This window comes from Macrotis lagotis, chromosome X (genome assembly GCF_037893015.1).
Source record: "Macrotis lagotis isolate mMagLag1 chromosome X, bilby.v1.9.chrom.fasta, whole genome shotgun sequence".
In the NCBI taxonomy this organism is placed as follows: Eukaryota; Metazoa; Chordata; class Mammalia; order Peramelemorphia; family Peramelidae; genus Macrotis; species Macrotis lagotis.
The window spans coordinates 612,174,133-612,200,578 of record NC_133666.1 but is presented as its reverse complement, the minus strand read 5'-3'; the positions used below and the strand labels follow the sequence as shown (position 1 = coordinate 612,200,578).

At 35.3% G+C, this 26,446-nt stretch overlaps 1 protein-coding gene across 8 annotated transcripts in view; it reads left to right on the top strand.

Moving 5' to 3' along the window:
* The window catches only part of PTK2 (protein tyrosine kinase 2), a 420,621-nt gene that overhangs the window by 175,459 nt on the left and 218,716 nt on the right, over positions 1-26,446 (top strand). For 7 of the 8 annotated variants that reach the window (XM_074202744.1, XM_074202735.1, XM_074202741.1 and 4 more), the window contains 2 exons: positions 890-977; positions 17,666-17,745. In XM_074202744.1, coding sequence (XP_074058845.1) covers positions 890-977; positions 17,666-17,745 — 168 coding nt within the window. Of the gene's footprint in view, positions 1-889; positions 978-17,665; positions 17,746-26,446 lie in introns of those variants that run through there. The other variant, XM_074202742.1, reaches the window with a different exon arrangement.

Below are 26,446 nucleotides of genomic sequence, written 5' to 3'. Positions count from 1 at the left end.
AATAGTCCCTTTATTTGATAGGTGCTGTTACTATCCCCATTTTACAGCTGAGGAAACTGGGCCTTGAGAGAATTAAGTCATTTGTCCAGAGTCATATAGGTAATAAATGAGGCTATATTAAAAACAAGTCTTTATGACTCCTGACTGTCTAGAGAGCTACTTGGATAACACTTAATGGCAATGCAGTATTTGGAATTCCTGTTTAATTTTGGATTGAATTGCTTCCACCTGGCTGCCACAGTAGTATTTCAGAGGAAGAATCCTTGTGAAGATGAAATCTTTCATCCTGGCCCCCGCCAACATCTTCTGCTTACTAATTGCCATTAAGGAGACAGACAAGTTAGCTTAGCTGAAGCAGCTAGGCTATCTGAGAGAAGGCTGAAAAGTGCCTGAATCCAACTAGCAACTCTGCTTCCACCAGACTCCACTGTTGTTCAGGCACTCCAGGGATAGTAGTACCCACCATATCAGAAGCTCAACACCCCTACTTCTTCCTACTTGCCATTGTTGAGGGAAGCACAAGTTGTGACTCTTTGACTTGACAGTCCTTGTTGTAGGCAGTAGAAAGAACCCGTCTTCCAAGCAACTGAAGACGTAGAGAAGAAATTTGCTTGGGGTCTACCTAAGTTCTTGGTGTCAAAAACCTAAACAGTCTTGCCTTTTCAACTAATGCTTTCCACTTATGTGACCTTCTACAAATGTTTTGATTTTCATGAATCACAATTTCCTTATCTACAAAATGGGAATGATAATATGTAAAATACATTTCTCATACAGAGGGTTTTGTTGAAAGCAATTTGTGGACCACTATATAAATGAATTCTTGTTTATAGACTGAATTTTCATAATTATTATTTCTAACTTAATTGTCCTTTTTTTGCTCTTCTAGATATGAGTTGAGAATACGTTACTTGCCAAAAGGATTTTTGAACCAGTTTACAGAAGACAAGCCAACTTTGAATTTCTTTTATCAGCAGGTACATGAAGCCATTATTATTTTCATTTGGTAGTTGAATCTTTGGCTCTTTCCATATGCTTAGGTGTTGTTAGTCACCTTCTAGGATTTAGTACTGGAAGGGACTATCAATCATGAAGTTTAGCTCCTTCAGTTTGTAACTTCTGGTGAAGTCATAATTTTTGATCTCAGAATTTTTTAGTCAGAAGTAGCAGACCCTTTTACTCTAAATGTAGTACTCTATTCCAAATACCAGTTTCTGTATGAAAAATAGAGCATACTCAAAATTAGGGGATTCAAAAGATGATCACTTTTTTTATTTGAGGAAAGGAAGGAAACAAGCATTTATTATGCATCTGTTGTGTACCAAACTCCATGCAGAACTTGGTACAAATGTTATCTTGTTTGATTTCCCACAACCACCCTGTCAGGAAAGAGCTATTGTTGTTCCTGTTTTACAATTGAGGAAACTGAGACAGACAAAAGTACACAGTCACCCAACTCTCTGTGTCTGAAGCCACATTTTAAAACAAGTCTTCCTGACTCTGGCCAGAGTTTGATTTGTCAGGCCACTTGAAGAGAAATGATCTTTTTCAAATCAGTCAAGCAGCACATGTTTATTCATGACTAGCAGTATTATAGACATAGTTCTAAAGACTGGGGCATAAAGTAAAAGCAAAATCCCTAGTGCTATAGGAGCTCACAGCATCTTCTGGTGTACAGTCACATGTGTGAAAATGAGAAGAGAGCGGATCACACCCCCATCTGGTTGAGTGTGTCCTGGGAGTCCTGGAGCTGTGTCAAGGAGGAAGGCAGAGATCCCCAGAGCTGGAGGTGTATAGTGAATCTGTGTGTGTGTGTCTGTGTGTGGGGGGGGCAGGGGGGACGGAAGGGGAGAGAGGGTGAGAGGGAAGGGCAGGGGGAGCTATCTGATTGTTGAAGGACATGGGGTGCACTAGAAAGTGATGAGGGAGGGTTGAAAACAAGTCTATCCATCAACTTTGTGAGGGCTGGCTTGAGCCAGAGAGATCAGGTGGTCTCTGGCAATATTCCAGGTGAGAGAAGTAATGAGGATGTGAGCTGGGCTCTTGGCTCTGGAACTAGAGAGGCAGCTGTTGGCACCATGAAAGACTGCTGGGCCTGGAATCAGGAAGACCTGAGATCAAATTAGGCCTTAGGTAATGTACTAACTAGGTGAAGCAAGTCACTTGCTTCAGTTTGCTTTAATTTACTCCCCTATAAAATGTAAATAATAAGAGCATCTCCCTTTTAGAGGAGCAGATAAGGTAATAATTGTAAAAAGTGCTTGGGGGGGGAAAGTACTTGGGACAGTTTAGGACACATAATAGGTGCTATCCAAATGCTTATTCCTTTCCCCTTATATGTGAGAGATTGAGAGAGATAAATTATAGTATTTGGTAACTGGATTTTTTGAGCTAGAGAAAAGAGTTCAGGGTGGCATTGAGGTTGAAAACCTAGGTCTGGGAAGATGGTATTAAACTGAATAGTAGCAGGAAAGTCAGAGAGGGGAGGATTTTGAGGAAAAATAATGGATTCTGTGTTAGACATACTCACTTTGAGGTTGCTATACAGGACATCTAATTTGAAAGATACAGTAGATAGTTCATGATGCTGTAATAAAATTCATGAGAAAGGCTGTGGCTGCATATATAGTAACGGGAATAATCTGCACTGAACTGATAACATTACCGAGTGAATGTTGGAAAAAGAACCCCGGACAACCTTGGGTTTCATAAATAGTGAGGGGGCTTGAAATGGTTTGATGATGCAGCAGATGAAACTCAGGAGAGGTCAGGCAGGAAAAGGGAATACAATGAGCAGTGTCACAGAAACCCAGAACAAAGGTGTTCAACAGTGTCAGATTCTTCATAAAGTTCAAGAAGGAAGAGGATTAAGAAAAGACTTTGATGTAGAAATTAAAACCTAATGATAAATTTGCAGAAAAAATTTCAGTTGAAGTCATAAGCAGAGGATTTAGAAGAAAGTGAAAGGGGAGAAAGTAAAAGCATCAGGTGTAGAAGTTTTTAGAAGGATTTTTTTTACTGACAAGGGCAAGAAAGATCAAGATAGATAATATAATAAGATCAAGTTGATTTTTTTTAATGATGAGGGAACTTTGGTATGCTTACAGATAGCAACAATGAAGCTGAGAGATAAGGAGACATTGAAAACTGCTGAGAATAAGGATTATAGAGGGAACAGTCTACTAGAGAAATTGGGATAGGATAAGATAAATGGTATTTATAAAAGGGGTTGAACTTGTCAAGTGAAAGGATCACGTCTTCATCATAAAGTGGAGGAAAAGAGGAACTCCATGGGGGACATGAAATGTTAGAACTCTTCATGAATGACCTCATTTTTTTCTGTTTTAAATATAAAATGAAGTTCCCAACCTACAGTACAACAATTTCTAGTATATTTACAATGACATATTGGCAAAATGGGACTAAGAAGCAATAGTTCCATTTTTAAAATAGCATTTTATTTTTTCTCAATTACATGTCAGTATTATTTTTAGCATTTGATTTTACAAGATTTTAAGTTTCGAATTTTTTCTCCCTTCCTTTCTTCCCAAAATGGTAAGCAATTTGATGCAGGTTTGATATGGGTTATATACGTGAAATACAGTCATAAGTTGTGAAAGAAGAAATAGATCAAAAGGAAAAACCTGAAAAAGAATAAAATAAATGAAAATAGTATGCTTTGATTTGCGTATAGCATTGTGTTGCTGAGAAGAACTGAAGTAGTCATATTTGGTCAATGCGCATAGTATTGCTGATACTATGTATATTTTCCTGCTTCTGCTTATTTCACTTTGCATTGGTTTGTATGAGGTTTTCCAGGTTTTTCTGAAATCTTCCCATTCTTCATTTTTAATTGCATAATAGTATTCCATTACATTCATCTCCCACAGCTTGTTCAGTCATTCATTGATGGGCATCCCCTCAATTTCCAGTATTTTGCCAACACAAAATGATTTCTGGGATACAGAACTAGTAGTGGTATTGCTGAATCAAAGCATATATACAGTTTGGTTACTATTTGAACTTAGATCTAAATTGGCCTCCAGAATGGTTGGATGAGTTTACTATTCCAATTGTCCATTAATGTCCCATTTTTCCCACATCTTCTCCAACATTTATCATTTTCCTTGGTTTTTTTTTTTGTCCTATTAACCAGTCTGAAAGGTAAGAGGTGGTACCTCAGAGTTATTTTAATTTGCATTTTTCTAATCAAGATGATTTAGAGCACTTCTTCATTTTCTTATAGATAGCTTTGATTTTTCATCTGAAAACTGCCTGTTAATGACCTTTGACCCTTTATCAGTTATGGAATAACTTGTATTCTTATAAATTTGACTCTGTTCTCTTTATATTTGAGAAATGAGACCTTTAGCAGAGACATTTGCTGTAAAGATTGTTTCCTAACCGTGTGCCTTCTTCTAATCTTGGTTGCATTGATTTTGTTTGTACTAAACCTTTTTAATTTATTATAATTCACATAACAAGTTTACGTTTCATAATGCCCTCTATTTCTTGTTTGGTCATGAACCTGTAACTCACTTAACTTCTTCAAGTATTTGAATACTGTAGATCATCTGTAAATGAGTTAGCTGTTCCTAGCAATATATCCATCGAAGACAACTCTGAGAGACTTAGGATGAAAAATGTTATACATTCCCAGAGAAAGAACTGAATACAAATTGAACCATACTTTTTTAAAACTTTATCCTTTCTTGAGGTCTTTTTGGGGGGAGGTTCTATATTTTCTTTCACAACATGACTTTTATAGAAATGTTTTTGCATGACAGCTCATGTATTACATGTTGAATTGGTAGCCTTCTCAATAGAGGTGGGGATGGATAGGGAAAGAACTGGGAACTCAAAGTTTTAAGAATAAATGTTAAAAATTGTTTTTACAGAATCTGCAGAAAAATAAAATGCTATAGGAAAATGAATTTGGAAACTATATACCACTTGGTGCATATATGTTTAATATTGATAATATTCATTGTCTTTGATACCTTTTAACAAGATGTAGTTTCCGTCCTTATTTCTTTTACTTAGATCTATTTTTGCATTGTCAGGATTGCTATGCCAGCATTCCTTACTTCAGCAGAAGCATAATAGATTCTGCTCTAACCCTATCCTTTATTCTGTTTGTTTGTCTCTGCTTCAGGTGTGTTTTCTTGTAAATAACATTGCGGGATTCTGGTCTTTTATCTACTCTGCTATCTGCTTGTCTTTTATAGAAGGGTTCATCTCATTCATAATCACAGTAAATGATCGCTAACTCTGTACTTCTCTTCATCTTCTTTTTCTTCCTATTTGTCCTCTCTCTTCTTTCACCCCTTCCCTCCTTGACAGTATTTCGCTTCTGTCTACCACTTCCCCTTGTCTGCCCTTTCTTCTATCAGTCCTGCCCCTCCCCTCCTATTATTAGATAAGATAGATTTCTGTATTCAGCTTGATTTTGTTTATTATTCCTTCTTTGAATCAATACTGTTGGGAGTAAGATCCAAGCAATACTCATTGCTCACCCTTCCATCTTTCCCTCCAGTGTGGTAGATTTTGTTTTTGTTTTTGTTTTTGTTTTTACAAGGTAGTGGGGTTAAGTGGCTTGCCCAAGGCCATACAGCTAGATAATTATTACGTGTTTGAGGCCAGATTTGAACTCAGGTACACCTGGCTCCAGGGCCGGTGCTCTATCCACTGCGCCACCTAGCCACCCCAGTGGTAGATTTTTTGTGCCTCTTCATATGCCCCAATATATCTCCCTTCTGTATTCATTATACTCCTCTTTCTCATCCCTTAGTTATTGTTTTATGTCATTCCCTCAAATTACTTTATGCCTGTACCCTCTGTCTATGTATATTCCTGTACTAATAGTGGTACAGTTTTAAAGAATTACAACTATCAATGTCCCATGTAGGAATGTAAACAGTTCAGCTTCTTTGGATCCCTTTCTTTTCCCCTTTTACCTCTTTTTGGCTTGTCTTGGGTCTTGATATTGAGATCAAAGTTTTTGTTCAATTTTCTTCTCCCTATGAAAGCTAGAAATCTTTCCATTTAATTGAATGACTGTTGATTCTTTGTTGTAGTCTGCTCCTTTTCCTTTCAGAACATCATGTTCTGGGATCTCTGATCCTTTAAAGTTGCAACCACAAATCCAGTGTAATCTGGATGGAAATTTCTTGATACTTGAATTGTTTTTTTCTGGCCATTTGCAGTATTTTTTCCCTTGAATTGATAGTTCTAAAATTTGATTATAATGCTCCTCGGAGTTTTTATTTTGGATTCTCTTTTCTGAAGTGATCAGTAGATTTTTTTCAGATCCTATTTTCCCTCTGGTTCTAGGCTATCAGGACAGTTTCCTTGATAATTTCTTGAAAGATGCTATTCTGGTCCTCCTTTCAGAGGACATTGTCTCTCTGGATCTTTTTTTCCAGGTCAGTTGTTTTCAAATGATATATTTTGCAATTTCTTCTATTTTTCAATTCCTTTGAATTTCTTTGATTCTTGATGTCTCATAGAGATGTCATCTTCTATTTGCCTAATTCTAATTTTTATGGAATTATTTTTCTCAGCATTTATACTTCATTTAGCATTTGGCTAGTTTTATTTTTAAGGAATTGTTTTCTTTAGTGGATTTTTGTATCTCCATTTCCATTTGTCCAATTCTACTTTTTAGGCAGCTGCTTTTCTTTCTTTCTTTCTTTCTTTCTTTCTTTCTTTCTTTCTTTCTTTCTTTCTTTCTTAAGGCAGCTGTCTTTCTAAGCTGATGACTTTTTTCATAATTCTTCTGCATTAATTCTCATTTCTTTTTTCCAATTTTTCTTCTACATCTATTATGGGTTTTAAGCTCCTTTTTGAGCTTTTCTATGAGTTCTTTCTGGGTTTGAGTCCACTTTCCATTTTCTTTGGGATTTGCCCATAGATGTTTTGACATTGTTGTCCTCATCTGAATCTCTGTCTTGATCTTCCCTGTCACCATAATAACTTACTGTGATCAGATTTCTGTTGTTGATTTTTTCTCATCTTCTTTGGATTTTTTTCCTTTCTTTTAAATTTGAGCTCTGCTTCCAGGTTGGAAAGGGCACTTGTGCCAGAGGCTGTACTGATGTTGCCCTGAGGCCCAGGAGTGACTCTATGTGTGGTTCTCTGTTGTCTGAGGGAATTTGGGGTTGTGGTGGCTGTTGCTGTTGTTACTGGTAGCTTTCCTGAGCCAGGGTCCATGTGCTGGTACCTGGGGAGAGCTGAGGTCCTGGGATGTTTTTGCATTTCCCTGGGGATATATTGACCCATGTGGTCTGGTTGCTGGAGGCTGCCAATTTGCCTGGGGCTATGGTGGAGCTCTTGGTGGTTCTTTGAGCTGAAGTTGGCTGGTTCCTCTGCATATGCTGAGGCATGTGGGAAGTCCTGGTGTTGGCATTGTCTGCTCTACAGTACTGGGGGTTCAATATCTCCCATTGGTTTGCTGAGGTGGGGCTTGCTGCTGGCTTGCTCTGGGTTGCTTCTTGTCCTGTACTGTGTTTTCCTTTTACCCAAATGAGACAGACTTTCTTGCTGTTCCACATGTCTTAGACTCAAAGATTGTTGCTTGTTCTGTTCTTCCAGGATTTGTTTTGGGGTTCTATTTTATGGTTGTTTGGAGGTGACTGTGGGAAATTTACTGCCTACTCTCACATCTTGACTTCTACAAGTCATGTCTCACAGTTTTGTCATTTTGTGGTTTGTAAGTCACTTGTCAAATTTTGCTAATGATGCATTAATGGCTACTTAGATATAAGTGCTTAACCAGTGGATTAATTTGAATAGGAAACTCCTTTTGCCAGTTCAATATGGGACCTTCTTCATAAATTGTGGTTCTAGAGCATTGTGTCAAATTCCCATAGAAACAAGGACCACTAAACTGTATAGAATGACCCCTGTAGGTCACATATTGACTTAGAAAACTACATATTCACATTATGTATATTCTTTAGTTTTGTTATCTATTTCTTAATTAAAGTGATTTAAGCTGCACTTCGCAGTTTGTGGCTGTGTATTCTTTGGTCTAGAGCCCTACAAGATGAAGTTGGCTTTCCCATGATCATACAATAGGTTGAGGCAAGACTTAAAACAGATATCATTCTAGCTTCAAGGTTAGACATCTAACTACTATGCCCTGTTATCTTTCATGATATTATGCAAATAGTGTAAAGTTTTGTTAGTCTCTCTTAGTAGGAAAGGACTTAAATCATCATAATAATATATCTAGAACCTTTAGAGCAACTCTTGGATTTTCACCAAACTAGTTCTTAGAAGTTGAAATGATATGAACCAGGAGAAAAAGCCAACTTCTAAAAGAATTTCTAGATTTTAAGACATGAAGAACTTTCAGAATCAGAGTTTTAGTCAGGTAAAATTTGCCTTATAGTTGGAAAACACTTGTTCTTGAATCCATCAGTAGTAGATGTATGAATTTCCCTTTAATCTGTAGTAATCCTAAAAAAGTAATTAATCCTGACCCTTTTAAAACAATTCTTATGATGGGAAACTTATTCCCTTTCAGGGCAACCTTCCTCTGGATACATGTCTTATGTCAATGTCCTTCTTAAATTATGAGGCCTAATAAGTGATGTCAGTAGAACAGAGCACCCTTTTCCACATTAAAATAACTTTATGTGACTTTTTGTGAGGTATATTTAGAAGGAAGTGATTCATGCTTCAATTTAAAGTTGAACAAGATGGCTTCCAGAAAGGCCCTTTCATTTCTCAAGTTCTAGGAACTTCCCAGGAGTAGTAAGAGATTTAGCTCACTTCCAAAGGTCCCGAATCAATATTCACATAATTTCATTTTTTTCAAATTTAGCCTTGGATTTGCTTTGCTTGTTTTGTTTGTAATGTCTTTAGAAAAAAAAGTGATTTCTCAAGTGCTTAATAAAAGATGATTATGTTAAATGTTCATTTTCTCAACTCCAGTTCTTTTTCTCAAACTGTTCTCAGTCTTGTCAACTTTGTTTCATTATGTTATACTGTTACTAGCTTGCCCTACTTTCTCTGATAATTTTGGAAAATCTTGTTTCTCACTATAGGTTTAAAAACTCATACTAGGCATCTCATTGTATCCTTGCATTAGCTTCAAAAGAAAAAAAGTGTTAAAGGATACAGTTTAATAATTCTGCAGATATGTTTCCAATCTTAAGAATTCTATTTTTTAAAAATTTCTTCTGTTATCAGAAGTCCTGTGTTACAGTAAATAAAGCATTGAGGTCTCATTCTAAGTCATATCTGTTGATCTTTGTGACCTTGAACAAATCACCTTATCCATAAATTTGTAAAAATAATTGTTATATCAACTCTCTCATAGAATTGCTTATAAGAAAAGTTATTTACAAATTTCCAAATGCTGAAAAAATGTTACTATGTAATATATATTGTTATTTGTAAATTAAAATGCTATATACATGTGAGCTGATTACTATAGAGTAATGTGATGAATATTGATAAAGCAATTAAAGTTATTTTATCACTTTTTAAAAAGCAGTACTAGTGTGTTTAATAACATAAGAAATTTCTTCACCACAGATGAATAAATGAAAAAGCATTTATTAAGCCCTTACTATTTGCTAAATACTATGCTAACAGAGGATACAGATTCTTTTAAAAAAATAAAAGCAATCCCTGCCCTCAACAGGTTTGCATTCTATTAGAGAAGGACATTACTCATAGTGGAGAAGTGACTGGGGAAAAATATTTTCCATTAGATAATTACAGTGTTGGTGAGGGATGCTGTGCAGGAGTGGTGGAGGAATGACAGTTGATTTGATTATTGCTCGTGGTTTGATTATGATTCTAGAACTGAAAGAAGGGAATAGGGACAGATTGGTATGAAAAGGACCATAGAGTAAAATGAAAAGTGACTAGTTATTGAAAAACTTGAGTATGTGTACACACACACACACACACACACACACTCCAGTGACATTGCCATTATTCGAAAAAAAATTTTTTAGTAGGTGTCCATTGAAATATCTTTCTGAGCCTGCTTATGAATCCCAGGAATTAGTAATTTGTTCAATATATTTACCTTGATTCTGAATCTTTGGTTGTTTAAAAATAATATCTATCTTCAAAGGAGAAATATTTGTCAACATTGAAATTGCAAGAAAGAATGGCCTTTTACTTTTAGATTACAAAATATGTATTTTTTTCCCAAGACAATGGGGTTAAATGATTTGCCCAAGATCACACAGCTAAGTAATTATTAAGTGTCTGAGACTGAATTTGAATTCAAGACTTCCTGACTCCAGGACCAATGCTCTATCCACTATGCCACCTAGCTGTCCCCCCCCCCCCAAAATATATATTCAAAAATATTTTTGAAAAGTGGTAGTGGTATATAGCGAAGAAAATCTGAACTTATAAGGAATAAATAGAATCATTCTCTAGAAGAGGGATTAATTTGTTTAATTAATTCCATTAATAAATTACTCTTATTGACTCCAAAGACCAGAACTAGGAGCAGAAGTTGTAGAGAGAGAGAAAGAGGTAGATTTTAACTAAAGGTGAGGAATAACTTCCTAAACCCTTAGCAGAACCATTCTCTTTTGTCAATACCCTCCTTAAATTGTATCTCCCTAGAGGCTTCAATTCAGTGCTGATATTTTCAAGGACCTTGTTGTCCCAGTGAGGAACTAGGTTAGGTTTCATTTTGGAACCCCTTTTACCTCTGTGATTCTGTGAATCCTTATGCTATCACTTATTGTGAAACTTTGATCTTATTTCAACCTTCTAGGCCTCTTAGATAATTTGCTAATGTATCTTCTGGTAATAGTGATACATGACTGACAATATCTTGAAATAAATACATATGACCTTTTAATATGACTATAAAACAGTCTTTGACTTCAGACAATTTAATTTTTGATTTTTTTATCAGCTTAAATATAACAGGCCACAAACAAGTGAATGTACTTCCATTCTGCCTATTCATATGGTTTGTGTAATGCTTCACCCAACTACTACCCTAAATCTGATTCCACAATTTTTAACCTTATTCCTGTGCTTTTCCTAAGTTCTCATCAAGTTTGTTCTTCTATAGAACATGCAAGATATCTTATCTCTGCAGTGGAAGAAGATGTGTTAAAGCAAATATAAATCTATCAGTATATACTAACAGAGAAAATGCATTTATGTGCTAATTTGTTTATTCAGATGTTTTAATGACCTCCTTAGTTTGGGATCACTGGTATAAATCTTTTTGGAGCTCTTACAGTAAAATTCCTTTCAAAAAAGATCAAATCAGTTCATACCTCCTTCAATGGTACATTATTATGCCTCATTCTAGAAGTTTTGAGTCCTTACTATTTTTTGTTATCTCTGCAAAATTGCTGTGCATAGAATGACATCTTTTTTTTAATTAACTGAGAAATATTACTGACCAGCTACAATGATTTCAGTATTATTTGAGGTGAACATCTTGTTACAGGATCACTAGTTTTCAATTTTCTGGTTTTGTTTCAATTTTTTAAATGTTATTTTTAGTGTATTCATTTTAAAATTATCTTGCAAGCTATTCCTTGTAACAAATTTTTATTATAAATTTTGCCACAAATTTGTTATAAATTTATAAACCTCAAAACCAACAACTGTGTCTGTTAATATTTCTTTCTGCTTGTATGTATGACCTTTGGCCTAGTTCAGGCTTTTATCATGTCCTGCTAGGAATAGATGAAGCAGCTTCCTAATTAGCCTGTGCCTCAGATCTTTCCTTCTCCAGTCTATCTGCATATTGTTCTTCTAAAGTGTAGGTGTCACCAAGTCGCTTCCCTTCTGAATAAACTTCATGATGTGCTATAGCTATTTTGATTTAAAAAAAACCAAAACTTCCTGACATCTAAAAATCTATAATCAGTATACATGGTTCACAGAGGCCCCTACCCCACCCCTGCTAAAGAGGAAAGGACAGTCTGCTTTTTCAACGCTTTTTCCTAGATCAACCTTGATCATTACTATTATACAAATTCTAATGGGGAGGGGGAGTTGGTTGTTTATTTCCTGTTCATGTTGTCATTGTATATATTGTTTTCCTGGCTATTCTTGACTTGCTTTGTATCAGTTCATGTAAATCTTCCTATGGTTCTCTGAGTTTTTCAGAAAAAAAATTAAATTCATTTGATATCATAATTAGCTTCAGAAAAATAGCATGATAACCTTCTGTAAATAAAATGATAAAGCCATTATATTTCTATAAAAGCTAAATAGATTAAAATAATTTTCATAAGATTAAGAATTAAATTATTGAGCATTGTATATGGTTAAAGCCAACTATTATAGTAAAAATAATTATTGCTTAGATGAATGTATAGGTTTATTATAATACAATTCAAAATACCAACATAGTACTTCACAGAGTTGTATAAAGAATAATACAATTTCCATGAAAGAACAAAAGATCAGTATTATCAGTATAAATCATGGGAGGAAAAAATGGAGGGAGAAGGGTATTTCCTCATCAGTTTTCAAATTATATTACAAAGTAAAAAATTATTTTAAGCACTAGCTCTAAGCAATTTGCTATGTGATTTGCAGCCAGTCTGTTTTTGGTCCCCTCCTTGATTCATCCAAAATGAAATGGGGGGAAAAAAATCCAGATATCAGAATTGTGAGCATTACTCATTTAATTATAGGGATACTACAAATAATATAATAAAAAAAAGCCAGTGAACAAAGACAGTCAAATTAATGCTTGATTAAACAGTAAAAAGATCTTCCATATGGCTGTATAGAGAGAAAAATAGGGGCATGGTAACTGCACAATTAGCAGTTGGCAGGGCATGCCCTACTGATTCAGTACCAGATATATCCCAAGTGGGTTGACTTTACTTAATCAAAAACTTGAGAAGAAGCATATACAGCAAAGACATCTGGAGATACAAGCATCTTGACAGAAGGGGTAATTTTTATCCATTCTGTTCTACATAATACTTTACAGAGAACTGACTTATCAACTTTAAAGCCTTGACAATTAACACAGAATTTTTAAAAAATTGCTAAAGGTGGTCAAGTACCAACTGCATCAAATGGAGGAAGTATGACCTCATTGGTATTTGAAGAGCCTTATCTGTTGACTCTAAAATTCTATTCCCTCTAATTTACCAGTAAATAAAAAATAGAATTAGACTGGTGACTTAGCACAGCCACCACCACCCCAATTCAAATCCAATTCATGTACTTGTCATGGCATCTTCTCCCTGATGTCATGGTCTTTTTTGAGAACAATGGACAAACAACAGTAGCAGCAGCAACGATATACCAGTAGTAATGTTTCAGTTACTAAATAAGCAGTGAGGGAGGAGATTAAAAACATACATAAAAGCTTTTTGAATAAAGTTAATTCACTGAAGTAAGATGGTATAAATCAGAGTGTTAAGAAAACTGCAGAAGTGTGAGTAACCCATATTAAAATGTAATAGGGAAGTAGTTAACAAAATAAATAAAATAAGCAATAAAATTTACATAAAACTGTTAATTTATGACCTTCTTAGTCAATATGTGACCTATAAATGAGGATGGTGACTTAATCAAGCACCCCCTCACTCAAATCCAATTCACAGGTTTGTCAGGGCATCACCTCTTTTATCATGGTCTTCTTCGAGAATGAAGGACAAGCATCACTAGTATAAAGACAATCCCATAATTACAGAAGCATAAGTTTTCATGTGTTTGTGTTCATTTAGTTTCTAATACTGTTTAAAAGATATTCATATTTTTGAGTCATAATGATTGGAGATTTGTAAAACTAGACTAATTTTAACAAAGATCTTCACTTCATAAGTGTACTTAGTCTTTTGTCTTCATTAGGGAATATTAACAATGTGGCATAATGGAAAGATCTTTGGAGTTGGAGTGCTGGGGATGAGATTCTAGTTCTGTTAATTGGCTCGGAGACCTGGAGCAAATCAGGTTAACTTTTTCAATTTCAGTTTCTTTGCCTATAAAATAGAGATAAGAACAATGATAAAAATAACTAGCATTTATATAACACTTCAAGGTTTGCAAAACACATAGTAAAATTATTTCATTTGATCCTTACAACAACCATGGGAGGTAGGTGTTAACATCTTCCTTTTACAAATGAGGAAATTAAAGCAGAGATTAAATGACTTGCCCAGTATCATTCATCCTAGAACATGTCTGAGGTTGGATATGTCTGGATATTTTTAATTCCAGATCCAATGAACTCTATTGCAATATTTGGACTGCCTATTTCATTAGGGTTTTGTGGGGAAAATTTTAAAGACTGACAAAGGATTGTAAGCACTAAAGAAATCTGTTAGTGTAATGGCTTCTGGAAGGAGCAGTGGGATTAGAGTTGAAGCACTCGAGTTCATAATCTATCTCTGATGCTCGTAGGAATTGGGGCTAGATAGCTTCTAAGGGCTTTTCAAGTTATAATTCTTTGATACCCTATACCCCCTCATTGATGGACAGAAACCCTGAGATACATAGAATCAGGGTGGTGTAATAGAAAGAAGATATGTATAGAGACTGGGACTGTGGATGATTTCTTTATAGACAACTCCAAGCAGAGTAAGATTCTCCCACTTATAAAGGTTAACTACCTCACTGAATATTGTTTTCCCTCTTACTCTGTGATAGCATCAGTTGGTAAGCATATGGATGGGAGAAAGTAGATATTAGAAGTAGAGTTCAAGAAGATGTAAAATAGCACAGAAAAGTGAAGATGAAGGCCTAAACTATAGGAATGAATCAAATGGAATGGATATAAGAAATAATGTGGAAATTAAATCAGTAAGGCTAGGAAACTGACTCAATAATAAATATCAGATTCCCTAAAGGATAAGGGGCTGGTGTTAAGGGAAGGGAAGGTAAGAGTCCTGGATGAAACCAGGGATGAGAACCTGAGTTTCTGGCAGGATGATGTCTTCTATAGGAGTAAGTAAGATTGGAGTTACAAATCAACAGCTAATAAATAACTGATCTTAGATTTGAGCTCAGGTCTCCCGATATCAGTGTTTAGTGCTTTTTTTTTTTATCAGCTATACAATTGTTGGAATATCTGAAAATGATAGTGAATCATTTCACTAAGATAATCTTGTGTGTTTACCCAAGAAGTTTCTCAGTTCTCAGTTACATGAAATTTTTGTTTATCCTTTTGTGTTTCTTCTTTTGAGACAAAGTAAACCATACTAACACCTTAACATGTTATAAGCCCATTTTATTCAACCACATTTTAAAAAAATAATTAAAAAATTAATAGAAATCTTATTTTCTTTCTCTCTCATCTCCCTCCTTCTATTGGAAATGGTGGGGGAAAGAAAACCAAAACTTTTGTTACAAATATTTATAGTCAAACAGAATTAATTACCTTATTTGCCATTCCCAAAATTAGATGTCTCAATCTTCATCCTGAATTTATTACCTTTTCATAAGGAGATAGCATCTTTTATCATACATTCTTTGTTTTCATAGTTGATTATTGCTTTCAGAATTGTTTATCTTTATGGTATTATTATTGTGTAAATCATTATCCTATTCTTACCCTACATTCTCTATTACTCTTTTTTTTTTTTTTTTTGGGTAAGGCAAATGGGGTTAAGTGGCTTGCCCAAGGCCACACAGCTAGGTAATTATTAAGTTTCTGAGACCAGATTTGAACCCAGGTACTCCTGACTCCCGGGCCAGTGCTTTATTCATTGTGCCACCTAGCCTCCCTCTCTATTACTCTTGAGGGCACCACCACTCTCTAGTCAGTTCATTACTTTTATTCACTTCCCATAACCAATCTGTTCCTAAATCCTATCAGTTCACCTCTATATCTCTTAGATGTGCTCCATCTGACACTGCTGCCACCTTCTTGCAGATTCTCATCACCTGCCTGGACTATTGCAATAGTCTGGTAGTGGGTCTGTCTGCCTCAACATTCTCCTCCAATCATCAAAATGATTTTCCTAAATGTCAAGTCCAACAGTACCAGGCCCTCACCCCTTATTAATAAACTAATGGCTCCCTGTGCCTCTAGCATCAAATAGAAAATTCTGGGTTTGATGTTCAAAGCCCTTCAGTATGAAGCCCTCTCTCACCTTTTCTGTGTGCGTTTTCTATCCCACATACTTTTCAGTCCCATAGTATTGATCTTCTGGCTGTTCTGTGTCTCAACTCCATGCATTTTCTCTGACTGTCCCCCTATACCCAGCATTCTCTTCCTTCTCATTTTCCTCCTCTGGATTCCTGTAAGTCCTGACTAAAATCCTCTCTTCTACAAGCCCCCCCTCTTAATTCTAGTGCCTTTTCACATGTTAATTATTGTTCCTCCATTGAATGTGAGCTCCTTGGGGAAGTGTAGGAACTTGCCTTTTGTCTGTTTTCTTAGGCTCTGCACTAGTCCCATGCCTGGAATTTAATAAATGTTCATTGACTTGCCTGTTAGAGAGATGGCAGTATCAAAGGGAAAGACAGAGAAATATCCAAATGATGTTGCAGAGGGTAAATGGACTGCCCCCAGGAACAGCTTGGATACAGAGATAACTTCAAAGTTTCCAGACTGAGGGACTGGGAGGGTGATGTTGCCTTCAACAGTAATGGAAAAGGGCTCTGGGTTGAGTTTATGGGAAAAGATTGAGTTCTTTCATGATTATATTGAGTATAAGATGTCAACTGAACATCTGGTTTGAGATTTCTGAAAGGCAGTTGGAAATATAATATTGGAAGTCAGAGAATTTGGAACAAAACAGTAGTATAGAGGTAGATAGTAGGTAGATGGTAGGGTAGGTAGGAAAGCAATATAGAGATGACAAAGACATTGGAGCTGATGAGATACCAAATGAAGTAATAAAAAGGAAGAAATAATCCCTGGACAGAACACTATGGGACACTTGTAATTAGAGGGCATAATCTAAAAGAATATCCAGAAAAAGAGAGTAAGAATTGACTGATTGGGTAGGGGAACTAAGAGAGCACACTAGATGTCCCCTTAAAACTTTAGAGAAGAGAGTTTCAAAGAGAAAAGAGTGATCAGCAGTGTCAAAGCTTTAGAGAGATCAAGGAGAATGAAACAATCAAGATCATTTTATATGTCAACTGAGAGATCTTTAGTAACTTTAGGGAGAGAAGTTTCAGTGGAATGAAAGTGTAGAAGCTGTACTATAATGAATTAAGGTGAGAGCAGAGAAAGTGGAAGCACCTATTGTAGATGGGGCTGTTTTGATGGGTATAGCTCCAAAGGGCTAATAGGAAGTTCACAGTGAGTAGCCCCAATTTTTTTACTCTATAATTTAAGCTTCTCAGCTGAGAAAATTGGGGAAGGAGAAACTGTGTGAGATTAGAGGAAGGATGAAAAACTTTGTAAGAGCTGCTGTGAAGAGTGAGATATGAGCTGATAAGGAGGTTATTAGGAAAATTTCTAATAAAAATGAGAGCCTACTTGAAATTATGAACATAAATTTGTAATGGAACCAGTTGTATGATTTTCTTCACTTTTTCAACATTAATGAGCACTAAATTTCGAGAGGTTTGCTAAAAATTGGAATTATTTTTTGTAAAAAAAAGTCTTCGAAATATTTTCTGAATTGATTTTTCTTTGTGGTTGCAGATAACTGTCTGCTATCATATCATATAATACCCTTTTGTTTTAAAAAGTATTATTTCTTTATATGACACATGCTTGCTTCATATGTTCTAGGTGAAAAACGACTATATGTTAGAAATAGCAGATCAAGTGGACCAGGAAATTGCTTTGAAGTTGGGTTGCCTTGAAATACGGTGAGCTTGATAAACTGTATTTATTTGTATGGATGTTATCTTTTGAAGGAAGATTAATTCCTTAAACATGTTTACCTTCATTTTGAAACTTATTCCTCTTCTTCACTTGACTGTCAAGGATTTTTTGAGGGGTGGAGGGAAACAAGTTTCTAGACCTGTCATTTACATGGTATAGGAAACATCTTGCTAGGAATTCCTTCTACCATTGTAGTTTAGCTTACACATGTTAAAATCTTAGGAAGTTACCTGGGGTATTATGTGGTTAAGTGACTTTTGCAATGTCATAAAATCAGGTTATGTTACAGGTGTGCCTTGAACCCAGCTTTTCTTGATTCCTAAGTTATTATTCAGTGCTCTTTTCTGTTTTTGTGTCATGTCCACAATTTACTGATTTGAATTGGAACAAACAAGTTGATGAACAGATTGACTAAATGGATTTGATCAGTCAACAAGCACTTAGCATATTTTGAGCATTGGATTATATACTGGAGATAACAAAAATCTGCAAAAACACAGGTCCTGCCATCAGGGAACTCCATTTTTATGATAAAAAATAATGTGCAAAAACAATTGTATGAACAATATGGGATAATAAGGATAGATTGAGGGAGGGAGGAAAAAGATAAGGAAATGCCTCTTGCAGAAAGTAGAATTTTGAGATCTTGAAGGAAGACAGGAGGCAGAGATAAGAAGGAGATCATTCCAAACATGGGGCATAGCTAGTAGAAATGAACAGAGTTGGAAGATGGAGGCTCATGTTTTAGGAGTATCAAAAGCCAGTTCCCCTGGATCAAAGAATATAAATTGGAGAATCAGATGTAAGAAGGGACCAGCGTGTATGAAGAGATGCCAGGACTAAGAGAGGAATTCAATCCAGGAAGCTATAGGGAACCATTGCACTTTATTGAGTGGAGATTGGGGGTATTTGTATGATATGGTCAGACCTGCACACTGACAGCTGGAGCATATGATGAATTGGAGATAATGTCTGGAGACCAGCCAGGAGACTCACCACATCAGTCAGATAAGAAACATTGAACTGAACTCTTGCTATCTGCCAGACAAGGTCATGGAACGTGGGTGCAGGGGCCACCCTTATCACTAGGCCTTGTCTCAGTTGAATGAGACCTAAGAATGGCCTAACTTTTAAAGACTAAGGTCTCCCACTGCATCCAGGTCCATCTCCGGTTGTCCTTATTCATGTCTGGTCACTGGACCGAAATGGCTCTGGAAGAGAAAATGAGACTGGTGACTTAGCGCAGCACCCCCTCACTCAAATCATTTCATGTACTTGCCATGGTCTTCTTTAAGAACAAAGGACAAGGGGCGGCTAGGTGACACAATGGATAAAGCACTGGCCCTGGAGTCAGGAGTACCTGGGTTCAAATCCGGTCTCAGACACTTAATAATTACCTAGCTGTGTGGCCTTGGGCAAGCCACTTAACCCTATTTGCTTTGTTAAAAAAAAAAAAGAACAAAGGACAAACATCAAATGTCACAGGTCGTCAGGTCCTGTGCCAAGTGTCTAAGATGCCAATAAAGTCAAAAAGACAGCCTCTACTCTCAAATAGCTTAAAGTCTTAAGGGAATCAAAATGCAAATTAGTCATGTATAATATAGATGTGTACATGAAAAATTGGACTTAATTAATAGAAGGAAGACAACAGAATTAAAGGAGATGGAGGAGGTGAGATTTTAAGTGGGACTTGAAGCTAGAAGGAATCGGTGATTAGGTATAATATTCCAAGCATGGAAAATCGCCTGTGAAAATGCCCTGTCAGCAGGTAGTATCTTGTGTGAGGAACAGCAGGGAGGCCAGTGTCATTGAATCACAAAGTTTAGAAAGATATAAGAAAACTGGAGAGGTATGTATTGAAGGGCAAGTAGGTTGGACATTAGATAGAGGATTTTATATTTGTTCTTGGAGGTGATAGAGAATCATTGAGTTTATTTAATAGGTGACAGGGCCAAGTGGTAACATGGCCAGGCCTGTGCTTTTAGGAAGATCACCTTAAAAGTTGAGTGGTGGATGAATGAGAGAAAGGGGGAGGAACTTGTGTCAGAAATATTAACCAGCAGGCTCTTGATGGCAGTTATCTAGGCATGAGGTAATTAGGGCCTGCAGCAGGTTGGTGTCAGTATTAGAGGGGACAGCAACACATATATGAGAGATAACTCAAAGGTAAGTTTCATAGACCTTAGCAGTAGATTGGATTTATGAGGTAAGAGAGAGTAGTTAAAGATGACACCTAGGGAAGATAGGGGCATTCTTGATGGGGAAAATATACTAAAATTCTGTTACAAGATGGTGCAGCAACTGAGTAAAGAAGTCCATAAATTCAACAGCCATGACAATAGAGTGGATGTATAGGGTGAGTATGAAGCAGGAGTTGAGGATGACCTAGAGATTACCTACTCTTCTTTTCTGTATAAAACTTAATATTTTTGTCTCAACTTGAATGAATATGAGGAGGATGGTACCATGCCTAGTAAGAGGGAAGTTTAGTCAGGGGCAGCTAGGTGAGATAGCTAGAGCACCGACCCCGGAATCAGGAGGACCTGAGTTCAAATGCAGCCTCAAATACTTAATACTTACTTAGCTGTGTGACTTGGGCAAGTCACTTAACTCCATTGCCTTGCCAAAACAAAAAAAGAGGGAAGTGTGGAAGAAGGGAACAGGGGAACTTTAGGGGTGTGTGTGTGTGTGTGTGTGTGTGTAGGAAGCATACTTCAACATTTAGATAACACCCAAAAAAGTTGTAGTCAAATATGGGAGAGTTTAGGCTAACTTTACTCACAGGTGGGTAAGTTTGGGACCATCTGTGTTTCCTTGTTTTTGTTTCAGAAAATTATGCAAGCAATCTTTAGGACAAAGGCTTTCATGAAACCCAGGCAACTACTTTGATGAATACTTTTAAAAAACTGTCAGTTGTTTTTACTTGTTTTTATCATTCTGAACTGATTTTTAATTGCTTTTGCAAACTGCACAGTATTGAAATATGATTTAGGGGATTGTTTATTTTAACTCGGGTTCTGAGTAATCCATTGGAGCCCAAACAGGATAGCTGCCAAGAGAGGGCTAAGATAATGAATTGTTTGTATATATTGAGTTTGAGCTTCTTTGGGGCATCCAGTTTGAGCTGTCAAACAGTTAATGATAGAAAACCAGAGTTTAGGAGAGAAGTTTGAGATGAGTATACAAATATGGTAATTATCCTTAGAGAGATGACTTTTGAACCCATAGAAGCTGATTAGAACACTAAGTAAGATAGAATAGATAAAGAAGAGAAGAGGGCCTAGGGCAAACCCTTAGAGGATACTCATGGTTAGAGGGCGAGACTGTGATTAAGATGCTAAAAATGAGACTAATAACAACCATACCTGACTATCTTACTAAATGTAGCTAGTAATTGCTATGATGGTAAATTGCTAATTTTAGAAAACCAATTAGCTGCCTTTTAATGTATTTTTAAAGACTATGTGAAATTAAACAGTTCAATTATGTGAAATATTAGAAAATAAAAGTCATCACAGTTATCATCATTTTTTGAATTTTCTGCTCTCTAGTCTTTGTAGAGGTGCTTACAATAGCTACAATTATAACTCTTGCTCTCCTAACTAAATTTGCTCTAAAATTGAACTAAATGTATTTATTCAGAATATTAATTTACATTTTACTTTTGTAAAATATAAAATGTTATTCAAACATGCATATTCTTATTGTTATAGAGGATTATGTAATTGGTCAGTTATTTAGTGCTTAAGATATTAATAAATAATATATAATACATACAATATTATATATATAATGTAAATAATTAATATTTTTGCACAAATTCATTAGCTTGAGGTTTCAATTTTCATGGGGTTCACAAGTCATTAAATTAGAACCTCTGGTACAGAAAATAGATTTAGAGGGAAAATCTTATCCTTACAAAGACACATTAACAAAATAGAAAAAAAAGATGATTCCAGAACTGAATATGCACTTTTAAAAATCAGAAAGTCAACCAATGACCAAATCTAAAGTAAGTAACAAAGAAATGATGATGATAAGAATTACAGGAAATAGATAAATGGAGCCCTCTCCTCCTAAAAAAAACCTCATAAAAATGATAAATGAAACCAAAAACTAGTTCTTTGGAAAGACTATTGAAATTTATAAATCTTTAACCAAACTGATTTTTAAAAAGGCAGAAAATAAAATGTAAAAGATGGCAAATGAATAAAGTGAATTCAAAACAAAATGAGAATAAATAAAAAGAATAATCAGAACTTGTACACAATTATATTATCAAAACTAAAAAAATAATAGAATTGTCTAAACAATTGGTCATATTACTGTGCTGTAAGAAATGATGAATATGAAAAAGTATGAGATCTGCATGAGCTGATGCAGAGTCAAATAAATAGGGTTCCCAAAATGAAATACATTTATTAAAGCAACAAAATAAATGGAAAGAACAATTACACACACAAAAGTGAATGTGTCAAAATTATAAACAAACATGGCTTGAAAGAGATTTGAGAGGACACTTAAATTTACCTCTTTGAGGTGGTTTGAGGTCTACACATGTACATTGCATATGTTTAGTTATTTTCAATATTACTCAATTAGATTGACTTAGTTTCTTTTTAAAAAACTATTTTCTATTACATGGAATGACTCATTTGAGATATTGGGGGAGGAAATACTGAGGGGAAACTATGATGATATTTTTAATTAATAAATTTATATTTCCAGTTATATGCAAAGATAGTTTTCAACAATCAATTTTTTGGTAAGGTTTTGATTTTCATGTTTTTTTTCTTCCTCCCTTCCTGCCCCAGACAGAGTAATCTAATATAGGTAAAACATATATAATTATGTTAAACATATTTTCATATTAATATGATTTCAAAAAATTTTGTTTAAAATTACCTATTTTACATAACCCCATTGAATAGTTATTCTGTATATACTTAAGTATAATTTTTGAAAATATCTTTTAAGTGTCAGTTCAAGCCAAGAATTACTATTATATCCTAGAAACTATATTAAGTGCCAGCTAATAAAAGCTAGCATGTATGTGACACCTTAAGGTTTGCAAAAGTGTTTTACCAGTATTATTTCCTTTTATCAACATAAAATCCTTAGGAGTTTTGTGCAAATATTGTGACCCCCATTTTATAGATGGGGCAACTTAGGTAGAATTTAAATGACTTACTCAGAGCTAGTAAGTGTCTAGGGACAAATTTGTACTCTGATCTTTCTGACTTCAGTTTCAGGGTTCTGTCTATTGCTCTACCTAGCTGTTTCCTGATGTTTTTATTTCACTTTTTTCCTTTGTACAAAAATCTCTTTCTATAAAATCAGAATATCAACATCTCTCATTTGCTTGACCACTTTCAGTAAAAGAATAGCTCATTCATTTGAGGAAAATTTTTACTTTTAAACTGGTGGTGGTGTTAAACTTTTTTTTTAATGTTTTTTCCTCCAATATTTCTTCATTGACTGCCTGGAATGATGATCTCACTTCTATGGAGTATTTGGAGATTTTTTCCATATCTTGGCTGTTTGAACTGCTTTTACTGTCAAGAGACTGCCCTCAGGGCCCCATAGCAAGCTGCTTTCTCTCTTAAGAAGAAAAAAGGTTAAGAATTCATAGAATGCTTCCCACCTATCTTAGGTTATTAAAGGCAATGAAGTTTTGCTTTGAAGTGTTTCATTGTTTACCTTAAGTCAAAAGATTTTAAGAAACAGAGGAGAAAACTGGCTTGTGTCAAGATTATAGATTTACAAAGGCATATAGAGCCTTAGATGTCCTAAGATTTAAACTTCAATCTGAAGATGAGGAAACTGATGCACACAACAATAAAGTGACTTAATCCATGTCAGAAGGTGGTGTCAGATACTGGGAGAGAACTTTGTCAATATGATAGCCATTGATAGTTCTACTTTCTTGCCAGATCATTGGCCTGAAGTTCTTTCTTTCCTAGGTCTTCACTAGCTATGCTTGCTGATTTGCCAGGTCACATCTCAACAAAGATTTTCTTCTTTGAGGATGACTTCAGCTAATGGCATGAAATTCAGAAGATAAAAAAGGAAAATATTTCTCAGAAAGAGAAAAAAGTTGAATTATCTAAAGATTCCAATATGAATACATGGGAAATTCACCAACCCACCTTAGTTTTTAAAGTGACTTTAAAGTCTTAGAAGGAATTCAGGAGCATAGCACAGAGTGATGGGGGGACCAAAGCTCAAAAGGCGGATGATTTTATTCTTTCATTCTGTGAAACCAATATGGAAACCCTGTTCTGCTATTCTGTGAGTCTGACAAGAAAAACTGAAGGCACGAATGTTTTTCTGTATTTATAGTTTCCTATAATTTATATAAGAACTATAGTATATATATATATATGTGAATATAAATCTATATACATTCTTATATTTATATGGCAACTATAGTATATAGTTCCACAACTATATTTGTGGAAAGGAGGTTCAAAGACAGGATAAGATTGCTGCTCAGAATGAGGTGATAACTGATAACAGAGAAAGGAAAGATGCTCAGGCCAGTAAACAGGATGCTGATAACTTTGGTAAGGCAGGAGATAAGAACATGGAAGTTGCCCCTGATAAGTTAAGGTCACATGGCACAGCTGAATTAAATTCTCTGATTTTGAACAAGCTGATTCCTTAGTCTCTGTTATCATTTGAAAGATTATGAAGTACAGAAGTGCTACTGAATTGAGAGCAAGGAAATGATGTCCAAATTTTCAAAACAAACAGGAGAAAGGCATCTGGAAAGTAGAAGCTAGTGTTTGTTTGACCTTGTTTTCTGGCAATGTTGTTAAACAAAGGGAAGCATGATTATAATTAGACAGAATGACATTATCTCAAAGTCATACTTGATTAATTTTACTTCCATCTCTGACAGTGCTTTTGAATTGGGAGTAGTGGTTTCATTTTTAGCAATTGAATTAAACCCCTGAGCTATTTTTTTTCAAGATAAAGACAGTATTACAGTTAGATGGACCTGAAATTAGACTATCTGTTGCCTCTTTTTGTTTCCCCTAGTCGGCTCAGCACAATCATAGATGTTTATTAATTGATTGGTGCAATGGCCAAACTAAAAGAGAACTTGCTGATCTTTCCAAGTCAGTTTGAGAAGAGTTCTCCAGTGGAGTTTGTCAGGAATCTGTGCAGTTCAATATATTTATCAAAGACTTAGATAAATACCTAAGTAAAATATTTATCAAATTTTAGTATTAAAAAAAGATCTTCACTTGCTAAAAAAAAACTAGACCAAATTGAATAATATAAAAATGAATAGTAAATAAAATGTAAAGCCTTATATTTGGGTTGACAAATAAATGTTATAATTATAATATGAATTTAATTTACTGAAAAAAATAGGCTTTGGAGGTATTACAAATTCAACATCAGTTAATAGTTTATAATAGCAGCCAAAACTTTAATGTAGCCTTATATTGAGACATAATGGCCAGGATAAAGGTAGTTATACTCCCTCCCATGGTTCTCTCTTCTGTTCAGACCACATGTTGGAGTATTTTATTCATTCTTCTGAAATTTAGCCCTCCACCCTGAGGATCTTGCCCTAGCAGTTTGATTTTTTTTTTTGAATTAGGTAAAAAAAAATGACCATTTTTGGCCTCTCTTCTCTCTTACTTAGCCTTAATCATTGAAAGAATTTTCTCTTGGTCAAGCTGAGTCCTGAGCAAGACCTTAGCTTAAAAAGGCCAAGGTCTGCCACTTTATGCAGGGTCATTCCCAGTCTTCCTGATCCATATGACTCTGGAGGAGAAAGTGAGACTGGTGGCTTTGCATAGCAGTCTCTCAATTAAATCCAATTTGTCATGGTATATCATGGTATCATGACATTTGTCATCCTATATGTCATGGTATCATGGTCTACTTTAAGAACATGAATACAAAAAAACAAAAACAAACACAACTAACCAAATATATCACCAGATTGCCTGCTGGAAATGTTTATCTTCTTGTCCTATGATCTTTTGAAACTCCTTCCCTGCAAAGTAGAATTCATCTTCTTCACCAAACATACTTCTTAATCTTCCTTGTTTTTGATAAGATCATTTCTTTCCTTATAAATACAAATCTAAATAAAATACAGATTCCTTTATTTTGCAGTTAAAAGCCATTGTAATTTGGCTCCAACTGTTTTAAACCAGCCTCCCACAGGATATATACATTCTAGCCTTTCTGATCTGTTTGCTGATCTCATACATATTTTGTTTCTTAAGTTCCTATCTTGCCAGTCTTCTTGTCTCTCTTCACCTCTTTTATTGTAATTACCACCTGGTGTCAGGGTGCATCTTAAGTGCCAACTCTCAACCGCAAGAAGCCTTTTTTTTGATCCCTGGAGTTAATGCTTTTCAGGCCTCAGTTTGTTTTACATTTTCACATTTTGTATTTACCTGCTTGCATATTGTTTTCCTTCAAAAGTATATCATTTGGTTGAGGGAAAGGGTATTTGAGTTTTTTTAGTTTTTGTGGTCTTTTTTTTTGTCCTCTCATTCTTTGTTGTTCAGTTGTTTTCGCTTGTGTCCAGCTCTTTGTGACCCCATTTGCAGTTTTATTGGCAATAGTTTTGCCATCTCCTTCTCATTTTATAAATGAGGGAACTGAGGCAAGCAGAATTAAATGACTTGCCCAGGATTGCTAGGTGTCTTGAGT